The sequence below is a fragment of the Mesoplodon bidens genome (genome assembly GCF_964165515.1).
Source record: "Mesoplodon bidens genome assembly, chromosome: 14".
Classification (NCBI taxonomy): Eukaryota; Metazoa; Chordata; class Mammalia; order Artiodactyla; family Ziphiidae; genus Mesoplodon; species Mesoplodon bidens.
In genome coordinates, this window is record NC_138170.1 from 23,989,739 (window position 1) to 24,007,551 (window position 17,813).

General features: G+C 43.0%; 2 protein-coding genes and 1 long non-coding RNA gene across 9 annotated transcripts in view; all 3 read left to right on the top strand.

Annotated features, from left to right (window-relative positions):
• Window positions 1–8,959, top strand: part of LOC308627621 (E3 SUMO-protein ligase RanBP2) — a 50,310-nt gene extending 41,351 nt beyond the window's left edge. For all 4 annotated transcript variants that reach the window (XM_081253930.1, XM_081253927.1, XM_081253929.1 and 1 more), the window contains 7 exons: window positions 155–333; window positions 1,972–2,176; window positions 2,760–2,861; window positions 6,223–6,368; window positions 7,350–7,623; window positions 7,750–8,075; window positions 8,447–8,959. In XM_081253930.1, coding sequence (XP_081110056.1) covers window positions 155–333; window positions 1,972–2,176; window positions 2,760–2,861; window positions 6,223–6,368; window positions 7,350–7,623; window positions 7,750–8,075; window positions 8,447–8,752 — 1,538 coding nt within the window. In that variant the 3' untranslated portion in view covers window positions 8,753–8,959. The remainder of the gene's footprint in view (window positions 1–154; window positions 334–1,971; window positions 2,177–2,759; window positions 2,862–6,222; window positions 6,369–7,349; window positions 7,624–7,749; window positions 8,076–8,446) is intronic.
• A 1,601-nt stretch (window positions 8,960–10,560) lies between these two features.
• Window positions 10,561–17,813, top strand: part of CCDC138 (coiled-coil domain containing 138) — a gene marked incomplete at its 5' end in the record, with an annotated part of 54,954 nt that continues 47,701 nt past the window's right edge. For 3 of the 4 annotated variants that reach the window (XM_081253770.1, XM_081253772.1, XM_081253773.1), the window contains one exon: window positions 10,561–10,653. In XM_081253770.1, the coding sequence (XP_081109896.1) occupies window positions 10,561–10,653 (93 nt within the window). Of the gene's footprint in view, window positions 10,654–10,902; window positions 10,935–11,124; window positions 11,183–11,649; window positions 11,775–17,813 lie in introns of those variants that run through there. The other variant, XM_081253771.1, reaches the window with a different exon arrangement.
• LOC308627515 lies at window positions 13,813–16,191 on the top strand. Its single transcript, XR_014017411.1, has 2 exons — window positions 13,813–13,850; window positions 15,578–16,191. It is a non-coding gene; the product is annotated as an uncharacterized lncRNA (long non-coding RNA).

Genomic DNA, 17,813 nt, shown 5'->3' on the forward strand with positions numbered 1-17,813 from the left:
TGCTCCTGGTGTGCTTGTTCTCCATCAGCATCCAAGGTCTTGTTATTTGGGTCTATAGTCTGTCCATGACACTGAGGGCCATTGTGTGTGGAGCAGTTGGACTTCATCTACTTTCGTCTTAACTTTCTTTTCCTTGGGTTGTTGGGATTTTCAGATAATGAGAAAGAATGTATTATTGTTTGGGAAAAGAAACCAACAGTTGAAGAAAAGGCAAAAGCAGATACGTTAAAGCTTCCACCTACATTTTTTTGTGGAGTCTGCAGTGACACTGATGAGGACAATGGAAGTGGGGAAGACTTTCAATCGGAGCTTCACAAAGTTCAGGAAGCTCAAGTAAGACCGTCTCTGAGTGTTCCTTCTGGCCCAGTTGCCTCTGTTGACGCGATAAGCTAGAGGGTCCTCACCGCGTGGTAATAATGGGGTGCGTCTGGCAAGCGGTCAGACACCTCGGGCAGCTCTGGCCAGAGGAGGAGGACTCGTGTTCTGCCCGAGGACCGGAGGCCCCCCTGTGACTGGTGTGTGTGCTGGGCTTGGGGAGTCAGGGCGGCAGCGTGGCGGTGCAGATGTCCCTAAGAAGGTCTATGCCCTGCAAAGAACGGTGTTAAGTAGTTCATTTTCTGTGCAAGTTAATTGATTGTGGAGTGGGCAGAGTGGATAGGAAATAGCATTTGAAACTTAGTTCCCCTGACGTATATACCTTGCTTTGCCAAAAACTTCGTGATTTGGTTACTTTCTTAGCTCAGGTGTAGTAATTTTAGTAGCTGTCAACACCTTGGTGTCTTAATTTGTATTCCATGGAAACTAGAAGACAAGGTCCCTGTCTAGTAATTGTTTACAATCTAATTTTGACATATTCAGAATGGTTCCTTGCCTCTCAAGAAATACTGTTTTTTAAAAATTGTTGGAAAGATGGTTAAAATGAAACAGAGTCCTGGAGTTAGTTATGAATGCAGTGTTTTATTTAAAGGATACGTGGGTAGAGAGAGACGTGGCCCAACACGTGGCCTGAGTCTGTAGGAGACTTACTACCCTTCACCGTCTGTCTGACTCTGAGGAGTCTAGCTGGCCTGCTTTTTTAAGTTGTCCACCTAGGATATGCTGCCTGTTCCACAGGCTTCAGCTTATTCATCGGTGCACATATAGCTAGTGGCCATCAGCTGATGTAAAGACATTACTTCCTTGTTTATAACCAAATAGATTTATGGAAGCCCTATCTGAAGTTTCTCCATCAGCAGCCTTGCTATACTAAATCTGAAGTATATTTTAAATCCCTCAGCAGTTTCCCTGGACTCAGTGGAAGTACACAATTGCGATTTCTCTTAATCATCTTCTGTAACTGCTGCTGCTGCTGGAGGCTTTATTTATTTAAAAATTTATTTATTAAAAAAATTTTTTTTTGGATGCATTGGGTCTTCGTTGCTGCGCACGGGCTTTCTCTAGTTGCAGCGAGCAGGGGCTACTCTTGCGGTGCACGGGCTTCTCATTGCGGTGGCTTCTCTTGTTGCGGAACACAGGCTCTAAGCACTAGGGCTTCAGTAGTTGTGGCATGTGGGCTCAGCAGTTGTGGCTCACGGGCTCCAGAGCACAGGCTCAGTAGTTGTGGTGCATGGGGTTAGTTGCTCCGTGGCATGTGGGATCTTCCCGGACCAGGGCTCGAACCCGTGTCTCCTGCATTGGCAGGTGGATTCTTAACCACTGCGCCACCAGGGTAGTCCCATGTCTTGAGATTTTTAATCCTTCTGCTTTCATCCACTTTTCAGAGGCTTCTTCTAGTCGCTCTATCTGTTTCAGTCCAATTCAGCTGTAGGTGCTGGGAGAGGTAGGATGGAAGGTGGAATGGGAGAGAGAAAAGTATGCTTACTCCATTTTGTCCAGAACTCCAAGTCCTCAATTTCTTTTAAAATAGGGTATATGATCCTTTTTGTCAATCAGTACTTCATGGCATAGTTATTTGTTACTTCCTCTTTGCAGAAATCCCAGAATGAGGACATAACTAGCATGGCGGACAGTGTGTGTACAGATGGCAGTAAAGTGACTGTACCATTTTTGTGTAAATCTGAAGAACCAGAGTTTACTACCAAATCTATTAGTTCACCATCTATTTCTTCTGAAACTGTCGATAAACCTGTGGATTTATCTACTAGAAAGGAAAATGATGCAGATTCTACAAGCCAAGGTACAATTTGATATGTTTATAAAAACCTTCTAGGCATGCATTACTACATAAGGTACACCTGTGATTTTGAGAAGATAGACTTTTAAATGCAGATCCAGAAACTCCCTTTCTTAAAACAAAATTTGAGATGTATAAAGGGGCATGAAATATTTCGCTTTTATGAGCTTATTTTTTACAATTGAGAATACAAAAAATCTTTAGGTATTTCCTGAAATCCTGCCTTTGAATGAATGTTTTAGATTATATTAGAGTGTGTAAAGCAGGAACTGTATAGCTCTCTATCTGACTTAGTATAGATCTACATCTCATTTTTAAAAAATGATTTTGGGTATGCTTTTGGTATATTGTTCATTGAGAATAGTACCTGAAAACTTAATAACAATGAAGAAGCTCAGAACTTGGATGTCTTTCATAAGTTTTCTTCAGAGAGATAACCAGATTATAAATGTTCCACACCCCATCCCACCCCATCCCTCTCAGTAGTACAGCAGGTCCTACCCCCATTCTCTTTGGGTCCTGAGTAGAGCTTTGATGTTCAACATGTATTAAATGAAATATTAAATTGCTCTTTTCCTTTTGCCAGTGGAAAGCAAAACAGTTTCATTTGGATTTGGAAGTAGCACAGGGCTGTCATTTGCAGACTTGGCTTCCAGTAATTCTGGGGATTTTGCTTTTGGGTCCAAAGGTAAGATCAGGAGGAGCGGTTTTAATGATCGTATTACAGAAATATGCACACCTCAGGGAGCAAGCCCTTTGTTAATTCACCCGGCCATTTGTTTCCCCAGCCTGCCCTCCAGCTGTCTAGTGTTGTAATAAAGGAAGGGCTTCTGTTTTATTGCTACTTTTGCTATTATTAATATAACCATAAGAATTTTCTCTTCATTCATTGTAACTCATGGTGCTAGTCTTCCTCATCCTGAAATGCAGAACCGTCACTCCAGTTTTGGAATAACCTTGGGACGGGCACATTGTTCTTTTAGTTATACTTTTGATTTACTAATATTTCAAGATTTGTGCATCAGTAATTTTTAAGGAGATGATTTTGCAGTTTTTTATTTTTGCAATATCCTTGATTGTGCTTTTTAATATAAGGGTTGTGCTCATTTATAACTGGTGAGCTTTCCCATCTTTTCCAGTGATTTTTTTCTATTTTTGGTCCATTTGGGTATCATTTGTAGAAAATAATCCGTTTCCTTGATTGTTTCAAAAGCTTGAAACAATTAGCATGTTTTCTCATTCTTAAGATAGCTTTCATGTATCTGATTATAGCACCACCTAAATTGAACAAGATGCTTGGTTTGTCAAATAAATTTTATTGAAGATACATACTTATTACATGATTAATCTAATTCAGAATAGTGTTCTTCCCTCTCTCATATTTTAACTTGTTTCACTAACACTGGGTTTAGCCAATCAGCAAAACAAAAAACAAAAAAAAACACAGTTCCTGTCATTTATGGAAACACATATAAAACTTTTAGAAATTACCTTCAGATGCTACGTTATGTTGGAATTCATAGCTTCACTGATGTCAGGTTGCTTTATTTTTAATTTATTAATAAGTAGCCTGAAGTCACAGGGTCATAGGTCAACAAATACAACAGTATAGTGGGTATAATTATCCACAAATAAAAAGCCAAATAAAAATTGATGTGTTAGGTTGCTTGATACTTGGTATACCTTTTCCAAAGTACTCCATCAGTACTGTACAACAAAGTGTGAGGTAGGCAAGACTCATGCTGTGTGGGAGGCTCTCCCTGAGTATTATTTGCTGATGTTCACTCCTTTTTCCGTGAGATTATTTACCAAGCTCTTTTTTAAACTACACTTCTTGTTTTGTTCTTAGATCTGACAGGAATTTGTGCTTTGTCTTTTCAAAGAGGTAGCTTTTGGTTTTATCAGTTCTTTTGTTTATGTTTTGTATTTATCTTCAGATTTTGTCACTACTTTCCTTTAAATTATCATTAGTTTTCTTGCATGTTGAATGCCTGCTTTATTTAATTTAGATTGTGCTAGTAAGCACAGAATAGCATTTTGAAACTAAAGTCCCCTGGAATCAATTTCATAGCTTTTCATGGGGAATTTTCACACTACTGTAAGTTTTTTTAATATTTTAGAATTTCATCTTGCCTTCTTTGATTAAGAGCTTGTGGGATTAAATTTTTTTTTTTAAGGTAATCAATTTCACCAGAATGTTTTTTTGTTTTTTAAACTTATTTCTGGCATTGTGTGGACCTTTCTGATCTTAAACTTTTTGTTTTGGTTGGTTTTAAGCTACGAGGAGTCTTTTTTTTTTTAATCCTTTCCTCCTCTTCTGTTATGTGTTATTTCTGTGGTGATTACTTTTTCTTCATCTGTTCATTTTATTTTTGTTTCATGTTTTCTTTTGTTCATTTTTTATCCCGTCTTCTCCTGACAGTCCTCTTCACAGGCAGGTCTGTCAAGTCCCTCCCTGTCTTTTGTGTAATATTTCATATGGAAACTAAGAGAACACAAGGAACACCTGTTTATCTGCTGCTCCCCTTTGTCTGTGGTTTGACATTTTATCTTATTTCCTTGAGATTCTGTAATGTTTTCATTAAACCTGGACACAGAGTGGAAGCTTCCTAGGTACTGTTATCTAGAGCACAGTTGTTGTTAAGTTGATATTACTGATGTGTGCACATCTTTATACTCTTACTGTATAAGTTCTTTCTTCTGTCCCTTTAGAACAGTGGTTTTCAACTCTTGGCTTCATATTAGAATTTCTTGGGAGCTTTTTAAAGAAAAAAGAAACACCTGATAGTTATGTTGGGCTCTCTGGGCCTGCGGCCCAGGCATTGGTATTTTACAGAAGCTGTTGGTGTGATTTTAATATGCACCCAGTGTTAAGAACCATTGCTTCAGAGGAATTTTGAGACTTTCTGCTATACCTCTCAGGGTATTGGGGTAATTTAAATTTTTTTTCTGCTTGGGAGTTCTGAGCCAGTTATTTTTGAGCCCTACGCCTGTGTATCATGTAGATCTGTGGTTACTGTTCTCAGGAAGCCCCACACACAACCCTAGATTGTGCTCTTCTTGTTTCAGAGCATTCTTTTGCTGTATCTTCTTAAGAATTTTTTTTCTTTTTTCCTGTTTTTTTCTCCCCATTAAACCTTGCTTAGGAGTTACTGCTTTAGATACTCATTTTGTTCTTTCTTCAGGGTGCTGAGTTTTTAACTGATCCATGACATTTTTGCCTTCTCCTGAGTTTTTGCATCAGATGTAGGATTAGAGAGCAGTGATTTTTGTCAGCAAGTGATGAAGAGTTGGGAGGTTTCTTTCCCCTAAGATAGTGGGGAATGTATTAGCAGGTTGGGTCCTCACATTCGAGATGCGGGTGAAGAAGCTTTTAGTTTTCACGTTTAGTTTTCACCTTCTCCCTGTGAGGGAGAGTAAAAGTCTTTGTTCCTCTGCGTGGGAGTGGGGACCCTTTTCACCCCTTAACTAAGTTAAGCCTAGTATTGCTTGAGGACAGTGGGGGTCAGCTTCTCCCAAGGCTGCCAGTGCCACCTGGCCAAGAAGTTTAAGCTCCAGCCCTAGTACCTTAGGAGGAAGTTGAAGTAGAGAAGTTATAAACGTGTTTAGTCTACTTCGGCTAATATGGAAGTAGCAGATTTGGCTTCTTTGGGAACATGTTTAGGTTCAAAAGTTATATTTTTCATGTGATAGAATGTTTTATGAAATGAACTACCTTTGGAGCTGAGCTGGGTTTTCAGAGTTTCAACGTATGTACTTTTAATTAAGAACCTGCATCATTATTGAAAGTTCTTCTGTAGTTTAGTGTCATGAAGACCTAAGGCTCCGACAATCCTAGACCCTATCTGTATATCCAGGCATAAACGTTACTAAAAGTCCTGTGTACTCGCCACATGAGTTTAACATGCCAGAAGAGTACAAGTTTAAACATTTTTATTAGAAGTATGTTACATCATTGGAAATTAGATTCATTGATAAAGTAATCTAACTGGGATTAAGAGCTTATTAAAATAGATACCACTGTTTAAGTATCCTAATTTATTCATCAGATAAAAATTTCCAGTGGGCAAATACTGGAGCAGCTGTGTTCGGAGCACAGTCAGCCAGTAAAGTTGGCGAAGATGAAGATGGTAGTGATGAAGAGGTAGTTCATAATGAAGATATCCATTTTGAACCAATAGTGTCATTACCAGAGGTAAATATTAAAGAGTGAAAACCTTGTCACATTTTAAGTTTAAAACTTGACGTGGGCTTGATTTGTAGGGCTGGCCTTTATTTGCATTGCATTTCTTTCAGAACATTGACCGTTTCAAATGGAAGCTCTTTATTAGAAGTTCAGCCTTTAAGTTCAAATTGTGTGTGTGTGTGTGTGTGTGTGTGTGTGTGTGTGTGTGTGTGTCTCTCTCTCTCTCTCTCTCTCCCCCCACCCCCCCCCTCTCTCTCTCTCTCTCTCTTTCTCTCTCTCCCCCTCGCGCGCGCGCGGGCCTCTCACTGCTGTGGCCTCTCCCGTCGCGGAGCGCGCAGGTTCAGCGGCCATGGCTCACGGGCCCAGCCGCTCCACGGCATGTGGGATCTTCCCGGACCGGGGCATGAACCCGTGTCCCCTGCATCGGCAGGCTGACTCTCAACCACTGCACCACCAGGGAAGCCCTCAAATAGTCTTTTTAAAGAAATTTACATATAAGTGTTATTTGGTAAATTCTATATGAAATCTTTGGGAAGAACTTAATTTTTTCATGTTTGTTTTCAGTAATGTAATTCTAGGGGCAAAAAAAAAAAAAAAACCCAACCAACATCTAATCTCATATTTGCCACAGTCCTTTCAATAAAAAGTAAATTGAACTTTTTCTGGACAAGAATGTTTTAGGCAAATTACTTTTATCAGTTTCAACCTCAATCAGTAGATAATCTTTCTTTAAGAACAAGCATTTTTTTGAAACCTCTCCTGTGAAAGAATGTATTTAGTTTCCAAAATGAGGAAGAATGTTACATAAGAGGAAAATGTGTAATGACAAATTTTTCCTGCCTCATCCAAATCAGATGTATTTGTAACCCTAGGATGTTAACTGTTTTCAAATTCTGTTCATGCCAGTGTCTTCAGGAATTTGGATCTTGGAATTTGTTATGGAATATTTTATAAGCAGCAGCTTAGAGATAATTTCATCTCCTGTCACAGGTAGAAGTAAAATCTGGAGAAGAAGATGAAGAAATTTTATTTAAAGAGAGAGCCAAACTTTACAGGTGGGATCGAGAGGCCAGTCAGTGGAAGGAGCGTGGGGTTGGAGACATGAAGATCCTCTGGCACACGATGAAGAATTACTACCGGGTCCTGATGAGAAGAGACCAGGTGCTCAAAGTGTGTGCAAACCACGTCATCACCAAAACAATGGAACTGAAACCCTTGAATGTTTCCAACAATGCTTTAGTTTGGACTGCCTCAGATTATGCTGGTGAGCTCTACACTCAAATGCTACTTTCTGGTTTGGGGATTTTTCTAAAATTGGTAACAAATACATAAAACAATTTATAACAGTTATTATAACACAAAGGTCACTGTGTTGTTTGTTGTTTAATAGATGGAGAAGCCAAAGTGGAACAGCTTGCAGTGAGATTTAAAACTAAAGAAATGGCTGAGTGTTTTAAGAAAAAATTTGAAGAATGTCAACAGAATTTATTGAAACTCCAGGAAGAACAGGTATCACCGAGAGCAAAGGAGACAAATCCTGTGGTGTTTTTTGATGTTTGCGCAGATGATGAGCCTCTGGGACGTATAACCATGGAATTATTTTCAAACATTGTTCCTCAAACTGCTGAGAACTTCAGAGCACTGTGCACTGGAGAGAAGGGCTTTGGTTTCAAGAACTCCATTTTTCACAGAGTGATTCCAGATTTTGTTTGCCAAGTAAGTCTTAACTGTACATCACGATGGGTGTGTAGAAAAGTGCAGCACACCAACTTGGGAAATTTGGGTGTTTCTCCTTACTTATAATTTTCTTTAGACTTCTTTAGCATTTCCACACCCCCAGCTTCTGTCCCCACAAGAACTTTCAGCCTAAAACGGTTCATATTTTTAATGCCTTGAACCTGCTAGAAATCAAGGGTGGGAAAAAGATCTTTTCATTTTTTGTCTTCTTTCACAAGTGGGTATTTCTTAGTTTTCAGACTGCATTCTCAAAGAAGCTGGGTGTTTAGGACCTACCCTTTAGTGGTTAGTTGTGTATGTATCTTTAACATTTTATTTGGGATTCCTGTTAATTGAAATCTTTTTTTCAGGGGGGAGATATCACCAAACACGATGGAACAGGAGGATGGTCCATTTATGGAGATAAATTTGAAGATGAAAATTTTGATGTGAAACATACCAGTCCTGGCTTACTATCCATGGCCAATCGAGGCCAGGATACCAATAATTCTCAATTTTTCATAACACTGAAAAAAGCAGAGCATTTGGACTTTAAGCATGTAGTATTTGGGTTTGTTAAAGATGGTATGGATACTGTGAAAAAGATTGAATCCTTTGGTTCTCCTAAAGGGTCTGTTAGTCGAAGAATTATTATCACAGAATGTGGACAGATATAAAATCATTGTTTTTCATAGTAGATTTTACCTGTATAAACAGTTGAATTGAAGCCTGGCTGTTAAGACAACATGGTAATTATGTTCAGCTTTTGAAAATGGACATTTCCAATGTATAAATATAAAATTGCAGCTTATAGCTGTTGTCACTTTTTCATGTGTTATAATTGACCTTGCATGGTGTGAAATAAAAGTTTAAACACTGGTGTATTTCAGGTGTACTTGTGTTTATGTACTCCTGACATATTTGTATTAAAATGGAGTAATACTAATCTTGTTAAAAGCAATAGACCTTCTCAAACTATTGAAGGAATATGATATATGCAATTTTAGTTTCTTCTAAGATATTAGACTTCCTGCATGGACATACTTACTGTTTGGATAAAGGGACCATGACTTGGATAGTTTTTATTTCAGATTTGGAATGTATTTGGTAATTTTCACTATTGGTGTGCTCATTTATGAATAAAGATTCACTTGTGAGTGGGCAGCGCCTGAGGGTAGAGACTTAACCAAAGTGCTCTTCTATGAATTCTTGCACCTCCTGTATAGCTAACGGAGTACCTTCTTTCCTTAAAATGTTACGTAGCTTCCTGTGCTCTTCCCAAGGGATTAAATTAATTTTTACATTTTGAGTAAGTTGAGTATTTAGAGTTTTTAAAAAACCTGTCATCTGTTTCTACTACCTCAAACTGCATTTGGTTCTGATAGAACTTGAATTTTTCCTTGCAGTTATTGTGATAAAGTATGAGTATTTTAAAAAGGTCTATACCATGTACTTTGGTTAAAGATTTGGTTTATACTAGATTGTTGCAGTACCTTTTTCTGGTGAATTTTGTAGCAAAAATAAAGTGACAATTGTTAACAGCCCTGACATTTAAAATATTCATTACTTGTGCATCTAGTTTTTTCATCCTGGAACCAAAGTAAGGAGATAATTAAAGATCCGTAAACTTAAACTGCCACCTAATTTCCAGAGCTCCCAAGGAGAGGACTGTTTTCCAGTTGTGTATACACTGAAAACTTACTTGGAAATGGCTAGTGTCAAAAGTTCGACAGAAAAAGGGGGACGTTCTCATCAGCCTACTCGTGTCGCACCACAGCACCGCGGGAGAGCACATTTTGCGTATTCCAACCACTGCCGGCGGTGCCTTCTGCCCTCCGGGGTTCTTTCCAGCGGAGCTGCCTCATTTTGGGTGGTGAGGCAGTGGGGGTGTCGCGCCGTTTGGGGTTTGGAAACAGGCTGTCCTGGGACAGCACCTGCTGACCGCCCGTAGTGCGGGGGTCACGTGGGGTCCGTGTGCCGGGAGCGGGGGACGGCCCCGACCCTCCGAGTGTGGGTGTGTGTGCGTGTGTGTGGATGCGGGGTGGGCGCGCGGCTGCTTGGCGGGGACACGTGCCTGTCACGTTTCGGGGCGCCTCCCGAGGGATTCCAGGCTGCGGGAGGCACTCGGAGGCGCCCTAAAGATTACAACTGTGGACTCAAGCTTGGTAACGAATGCTTTGGGCGAAACCGACTTCTCCAGGATTAGTGTCTCACAGCTGCTTCCGATGGGTTCGAGCGCTTATGAGATGGACCCGCGCGGACTTCCCCTCGGCGCGACCATCGGGAAGGAAAGGAAAACGGGAGAGTCCCGCGCGCCGGCCCCCAACGCGCCCCGACGACCCGCGAGCATGGACCTGCGCCAGCGGCCGCGCTTTTGCCAGGGAGACGGCGGCGGCGCGGCGCGCCGTGCGTCACGGCGCAAATCCGCTGCGCTCGCCCCGCCCGGCCGCGCGCCGTTGCCAGGGAGACGACGGCGGCCGCGGCCATGGAGCCGACGGTGGTGAAGCCGCCCGGGCAGGACCTGATGGTGGAGGTCCTCAAAAGCCGCTACGGCGTGAGGGGTGGCTGCCCCGCCGAGGTGAGGTCCTGCCCTGCCTGTCGGCCCATGCCAAGTCCCCGGGTCGCCGGATCTGCGGGTCGGAGCGTGGGCGCGAGGCAAGGCCCCTGGCGGCGGCGGCGGCGGCGTGCGTGCGTGCACTTGTGAAGAGGGTGCTCTCGGCGGGCACCGGGAGCGGGAGGGGCCGTGCACGTCAGCGCGCAGATGCGTGGCAGGCGTTCCCGGCTGTGACTTGCGTGCGGGTTGGAACCGCCTCGGTCCCGCCCCGTAGCGGCGAGTCCGAGCCGGTTTCACGCCGAAAGGTGTGGGCGCGCGGCCCGGTGGATCCGCGGTGGCCGCCTCTGTGCGCGCACCCGGCGCGCGTGTCGGAGCGGCAGGGAGGGGGCGCTGCGCCGGGGCGGGGGCGGGGACCCGGGATCAGGCCGGTTGTGCGGGGCGGGGGCGCCGGGCGGCCCGGCCCGCCCCGGTCACCTCTCCGTCGCTCTCTTTCAGCCCGGGCGCCGGCGGCTGGACGTGGCGGAGCGGCGGCGGCGGCCTCCCCGCACCCCAGGTAGGGCGGCGGGCCGGGTGTCCGCGCGGCTGGGGAGGCGCTCGCTCTTTTTTTCACCGAAGCAGATGTAGTTTATTGCGCAGCGTTTAATGCTTGAAGTGTATAAAGGGGAGAAATAAAGTGTTGAACGTTTGGGCACTGGCGGGATGTCGTGACGAGGTGGAAGGAGGGCGGATTCTGAACGTTCGGGGAGTTCCTGCGTTCCGACCCATAGAACGGGGTTAGAGGCACCTGCTCTGCTTGCTTCCCCGCGTTATTGCCGGCGTCACGTGCCGGGGGGCGGGGATGAACGTCAGTGCTGTTTGAAGAGCAGACTTGATGCCTGTTTTCTGGAAGTCTGCATTAGGGAGACACACAGACAGGAAATCGGTACGTAGCTTTGTTCTCCTACGTTTCGGGGTCGAGAATGAGGTCGTTGATATCTGACCTTAGTGAGCAGCCTCTGCAGTCTTCCTTCCTGTTCACAGAGGACTTCGGTTTCTGCTCACGCGGAGATGAAGCTGGTCCGCGCTGAGATGTTACTCTGATGAGAGGAGGCACGGCCCCGCATCCCCCCGTGGTGCCCTCAAGCGCGGGACCATCAGTTGGCAAGGTACCCCGAGTCCTCCTCGGGCCTCCCCTGGGCATCTCTGGAAACTAAGGAGGGTCAGGGGCTGCCTGTGTGTTTGCTTTTCTCTGAGAGGAGCCTACTGAGTGGTTGGAGAAACTGACTGATTGTTACTGAGAATTTGATAAAAGCACAAACCTAGCATCGTGTTTGCTGGCATAATGCAAAGTTACTTACACTGTGTGATAGATGGCTCTTCATCCAGGACCCAAATGAAGACCTTGCTCCCCCCCCTTTTTTTATTAAATAAGGAATTAGGGTAAAAACGAGTATAAGTTTGTTAGGCGGCGGTATTAACTCAGTCTGTGTCGTGTGTCTCCTGGTGTGGTGAGCACTGTGTTCCAGGTAGCAGAGAGAGAGAGGGAAGAATTCAGCCCAGGGAGTTGGTATCAATGCCTACAGTATATGTATGATGTGGTGCTGGGCTGTGAGGGGTCAGCAGTTTTGTAGAAGAGATTTTACTCTGGGTAAAACCACTGTAAAAACAATGGAAGCTAAGGTGCAATAAAGTTCTAAGTTGAATAGTATTAATGCCAAAAATATGTGGCAGAAGAAAATGCTTAGGTATCGAGAGGGAGCAGACATTTTGAAATAACGTTAAACCATAAAGATGTGTACGTGTACAAAATGAAACGTTGGGGTAATTGTGGAGAGAAAAGAAGAAAATTGTGCCTAAAGTATCTGTTGTTAACGTGATTGATATTTTGGAGTTTGAATTGCTTCATTCTCTGATTAAACGAATTAATCTATGTAAAGGACTTAGAACAGTGCTCAGTACGTAGAGAAGCACTCAGATGCACCGCTATTTATCATCATTACTGTTACTGCTGTTTCCTTTGGCGCTCACACAGTCACCTAGTTGATCTAGAGTCAGGATTTGGACATGGGGTTGATCGAATATAGAGGAAGGAAAGAGAAAATTGCTGGAAGTTAATTATGAATTCATGGAAATTATTTTCATATATTTAACTAATAGTTTTATCATCTTTAAGGTAAGCAGTCTGGGTGTAATTTCAAGTTACAAGTTGAAGCTTGTGGACTGTGACTGTTTCTAACATTGGACAGTTTTTCCACAGTCCCTAGTTGTGATCTAGTGTGGAGTCTTAGAGCTGCCCAGCACAGGCTGCAGGTGTCTGTTGAATTCTTGAGATGGGGCTGGTCTGAATTGAGATGTGCTGTGAGTATAAAATACACAGCTGATTTTAAAGATGGATAAAAGAATGTAAAATGTCTTATTTTAAAATATTGATTGTATGTTAAAATGACAGTCTTTTAGATATACTGGGTTAAATATAGTATATTGTTAAAATTTCATGTCTTTTTATGTTTTCAATGTGGCTGTTAGAATTTTGTTTTTTCTTCTTGTGGCACCGAGAGGCTTGCGGGATCTTAGTTCCCCGATTGGGGATTGAACCCCGGGCCGTCGGCAGTGAGAGCACAGAGTCTTAACCACTGGACTGCCAGGGAATTCCCCAAAATTTTAAATTATCTTTTGTGACTTGCAGTATATTCTCTTTGAACAGCACTGGTCTGGAAATGTCAACGTTCAGATGATCTTTTTGGAGAGAACACCTGGGATTCTAGTTCTGCTTCACCTTTTGCTGGTTATGTCACCTGTCAGTTAATTGAACTTTAGGGTTCTGTTTTCTCACCTTAAACACTAGTTCTCTTAGTTACAATTAGAGAAAGCAGTGCCTGTCAGATCTGCCGCACGGCAGCACCCGGGGTCAGAAGGAGAAGTGTGGAGTGTTTTCAGGGTGTGCAGTTTGCAGTTGAGCCTGTTTGAATGTGTAGAAGGATCTTTGTAGTGAGTTTTCAGCATCAGTGATTGGTACTTTACAATTTTTCCTTTTGCTTTTTTAAACATGTTTACTTGTTACATTTTTCACAGTTGTTACGCTGTTAATATTTGAAAAGCAGTCTCACCTGCTTTAAATGCTATAGGAATCTTCCAGAATGCTGTGATAGAATTTTTTTTAAAGCCTAGATGATGAACTGGATTCTTTTCAAGATTTAAAACAACGGGAAACAGAAGAAGAGTTCATTGGGAATGATCATAGGGTTAGTACCTCCGAAATAAACAAGCAGTCTTTTAAAGAGATAAACAAAGTAAGAGAAATACTCATTTTAGAACAGTCATTTAAACAGTAACTCTGTCAAGTAGGGCACATAAAGCTTACCCCATAGTAATAACCCTGGTTCTCAGGGGTCTGTATTTCTGTGTCCTGGATTTTTGTAATCCATGAGCTGGTTACTGTGCTTGTCATTAAGCTAAAGGAGAAGAAAAAATAAACTTCATGATTTTCCAGTAGAATTTCTACACTCTCAGAGTTTATCAAGAGCGCTTAATAAACTGAATATTTTTATAATTTCTTCAGTTCTTTTTCATGCCGTTATTTCTTAGGAAGTGAGTAAAATTATGGTAGCAGGTGGCTATTCCTTAAACATTTTAGGAAAATAGTCCAGATCACTTGAGGTCTGGCTTCCTTTGGCCCTGAGCCAGTAGTTGCTCTCTGTGTACCTGGCTGCCTATCCTAGTTTTGCCAGGATTTCAGGAAAAGAGGCAGCCGGGGTGGTGCCCTCCCCTCTTGGCCGCAGGACCTGGCTGCCCCCGGGAGCCTCTGCGTCTCCGACACACACAGGACACTCGCTGCTCCATCCTCTTCCTAATTCATCTCAGTGCGCGAGGAGCATGAAGAATACTGCCGGCTTGTGTTTCCTGCTGTGCGGTGGATTTTTCCACGGATGACCATTGAACACATGCTGAGTGTGTGTAAAGGCTGACAGAACTAAGGAGTCTTCAGGCCGGTGCTGGGGGGATGGTGTTGCCCCTTGAAGGGCGTCTGCTGAGTGAGGGAAGGGAGACGCTTTCCTTTTTAAATGTTCCTACTTTTTGTCTTGGCTCCCCAGTCTGTCCAAGACGGGGAGTACTGTGGGAGAGCCCTTCTTAAAGCCGGGGCAGCTGGAGGCCAACGCAGGGGAAAACCACAATACTCGGGATTAGCGGAGCGTGCGTTCTGATAGCTCAGTGCTGGCGAGGAGCGAAGCAGCAGGGCCTCGCCCTCCACTGCTGTCAGGGGAGCTGGCTAGCTTTGGGCGCCGCGCAGTTGGCTCTGCATGCGTACCCGGAAACCCTGCAGTGTCGCTGCTAGTCATGTGCCCCGGGGGAGCGCTCACCGTGGGCGCCAGGAGCCAGGTGCAGGGCCGCCTGGCCTCTGTGCAGGCAGCACCGCTCAGGTGTCCGTGCGCAAAAAACACAGCACAGGTGAAGCAGTGGAGGGTGGTGAACCTGCCGCCATCGTTAATACAGGAACGTGTTATTTACCGGGGGAGGTTATAGAGGTTATGTAATTATATGATTATTTAACTACAGACGTTATATAAAGTTTAAAGATAGGCAAAACAAACAATTTTTAAAATATAAGTAGTAAAAATTAAAAAGAAGTGAAACAGTGATGAACACTGTATTTGGGTTAGTGGTTACTTTGGTGTAAGGGAGAGAAGGGAATGTGCTCCGGGGTTTCTGGGATAACTTTCCATTTCTTGGCCTAGGCAGTTAATCCATAAGTGCTTTCGCGCACTCATCTTTGAAGTAATCTCAGATTTATAGAGAAGTTGCAAAAAGACCACAAAGAATTCCTGTGTGGCCTTCATCCAAATTTTCTAAATGTTAACTGTTTGCTATATCATTCTTTCTCTCTGCATATAGTCCTTGAAACTTTTTAACAATACTATGAGGATATTTAAAACTATAAATTAAGTTTTTAATTTAAGTTTAATTTTCCTAGCAGTTGCTGGGCCAACTAATTTGGCCTCAGATTCAAGGAACTGGACTGACTGTTGCAGTGACGCTAGTGACTCTCCTTCGAAACGTGTCAGCTCCCCAGCGTCCAGAGCTTCAGACAAGCAGGGTGTGCTTCCACGTCAGGTCAACCAGATCTATGTTGAGTTACTCCAGATATACCAGAAACTTCAGGTGAGCCCTCAGGCTGAACCGAGGGTCCGGAAATGTTGGTGTTGTCAGCGCCGAGCATTGAGGAAACATGAACACAGGTGTTTCGTTTTAATTGTGTTAGTTAAGTGTTTATTTCCATCCCATCCTTACTGAAGAAATAAAACAATTTGCTGGTAAAGTATGCTTTTTGAAGTAGGTGTTCTAGATTCATTGTTTTAAATACCTGAATGTGAAAATTTCTCCTGTCAGCTCTCACCAGAATTCAGTTCAGAACAGCGGCCTTTATCTTCTTCGTCTCTAAAGGATGTAATTCATGTCTTTCTCAAGCATCCACTGTGTGGGAGTACAGAAGGAAGCAGAAGTATATGTAATAACAATTTCTATTTGAAATTCTTCTGGTTGGAAATACATTTTTAGACACATGAAATAAACATTTTTTAAAAGCCAGTATCATTTTGTCTAAATAATTCAGATCATAATTACTGTAGCATTTCAGAAGATTATTTTGGCCTAAAATCGCTGGGGGAAAGCTCAGGGAGAGACTTAGTGTGGTAACTTGACAGAGAGGCAGAAGTTCAAGAGGACAGGAGCAGGGGAGGACATTCTTGGTACATGGAGTTGGAGGTGAGACACTTCCGAAGGAGGCTTTATCAGGCTGTGAGGTCACCAGCCTGTCGGGGGAGAAGACGCGGACAGCTCAGGCCAAGGAGCGCCAGGGTGAAGCCAGTGTGTTAGGAAGATGCCTTCGACCGTACTTCACAGGGTAAAAAAGAGTAAGGGTTCTAAGGCCATAGCAAACACAATAAAGATATAAATAGTTAATTTAAAGAATGAAGTACAGTGGGTTAATCTGGTTTAATTAATCTGCAGTTTAATCTGATTTAAAAAACTACTTTGTGGTCTTTTATCGTGTTGTCGTTAAACATACATTTTTGTTATGCTGTGTGATATCATTCATTCAACAAATATTTGAACACCTGTTAATATGCTTTTTGATGCTAAATGCTGAGTATATAGAAGTAAATAGAGTATATGGTCCTTGCCATACATAGCTTATGAGAAGTGATGCATAAGTGCCCATGTAGTTACAGTTGTACAAATTTTAGCGAATAATATAGTTATAATATGAACACCTGATTGGAATGGACTGAGAGACCAGGCAAGGTATTTCTAAGAAAATAACACTGAAGTCAGACGCTGAAGGTTGGGTAGCGTTTAGCTCAGTGAAAGAGGTCCATAGTAGACAGACGTTCTGTTATGAGAAGCCCCTGAGGCCTGGTAACACTCATTCAAGGGAAATGTAGCAGGTGACTCTGCAGAGTTGCTTAAATAAATGGATTGGAGGGGACGGGTGTGGAAGTTGATAGCCTAGATAGGGTATTCTACTGCAGTGGTCCCGGTGAGGGATACTGGTGACTCGGAGTGGGATGGCGGCAGAGAAACAGAACTGAGTAGGTTGGAGATTTATTTTGGACTTGGGGTGATGTGTTGGATATGGTGCAGAGAGAATAAGGTGTTGAGGATGATTCCCGCGTTTCTGGTTTGTACCACTTGGAGGAAGAATGGATTTAGGGAGAAAGATCGAGATTTTCATCTGGAAAGGATCAGGTTTGAGAGTTAAATGGAGATATAGGTCTCACGCGGTCAGTAGGTGAGGTCTGGAGCGGGTGCAGTGTGACGAGGTGGGGCAGTGCCCTGGGCTAGGGTGAGGGCCCTGGGGGTGGAGGGGAACCAGGAGGGGATCAGAAGGTCTTGGAGATTGTTTCAGTTTGGGAGATGTGCAACAGGCTTGTAGTTCAGGGGAAATGCAGGTCAGTGTTTTGGGTATTGGAAATGGGCTGCTTTTTGCTGAGATAGGGAACAAAACTAGAGAAGGAGAGGATTAATTAATTCCATTTTTAAAAAAATTCTAAGTTTTTGTGCAGGAAATAATTTCTTCATTTTCTTTATTTTACTAGGTAACACTGTATTTTCATTTTTTATTTGTTTTCTTTTTTAACATTGTATTTTTTGGCTGCACCACGTGACATGCAGGATCTTATTATCCCCGACCAGGGATCGAACCTTTG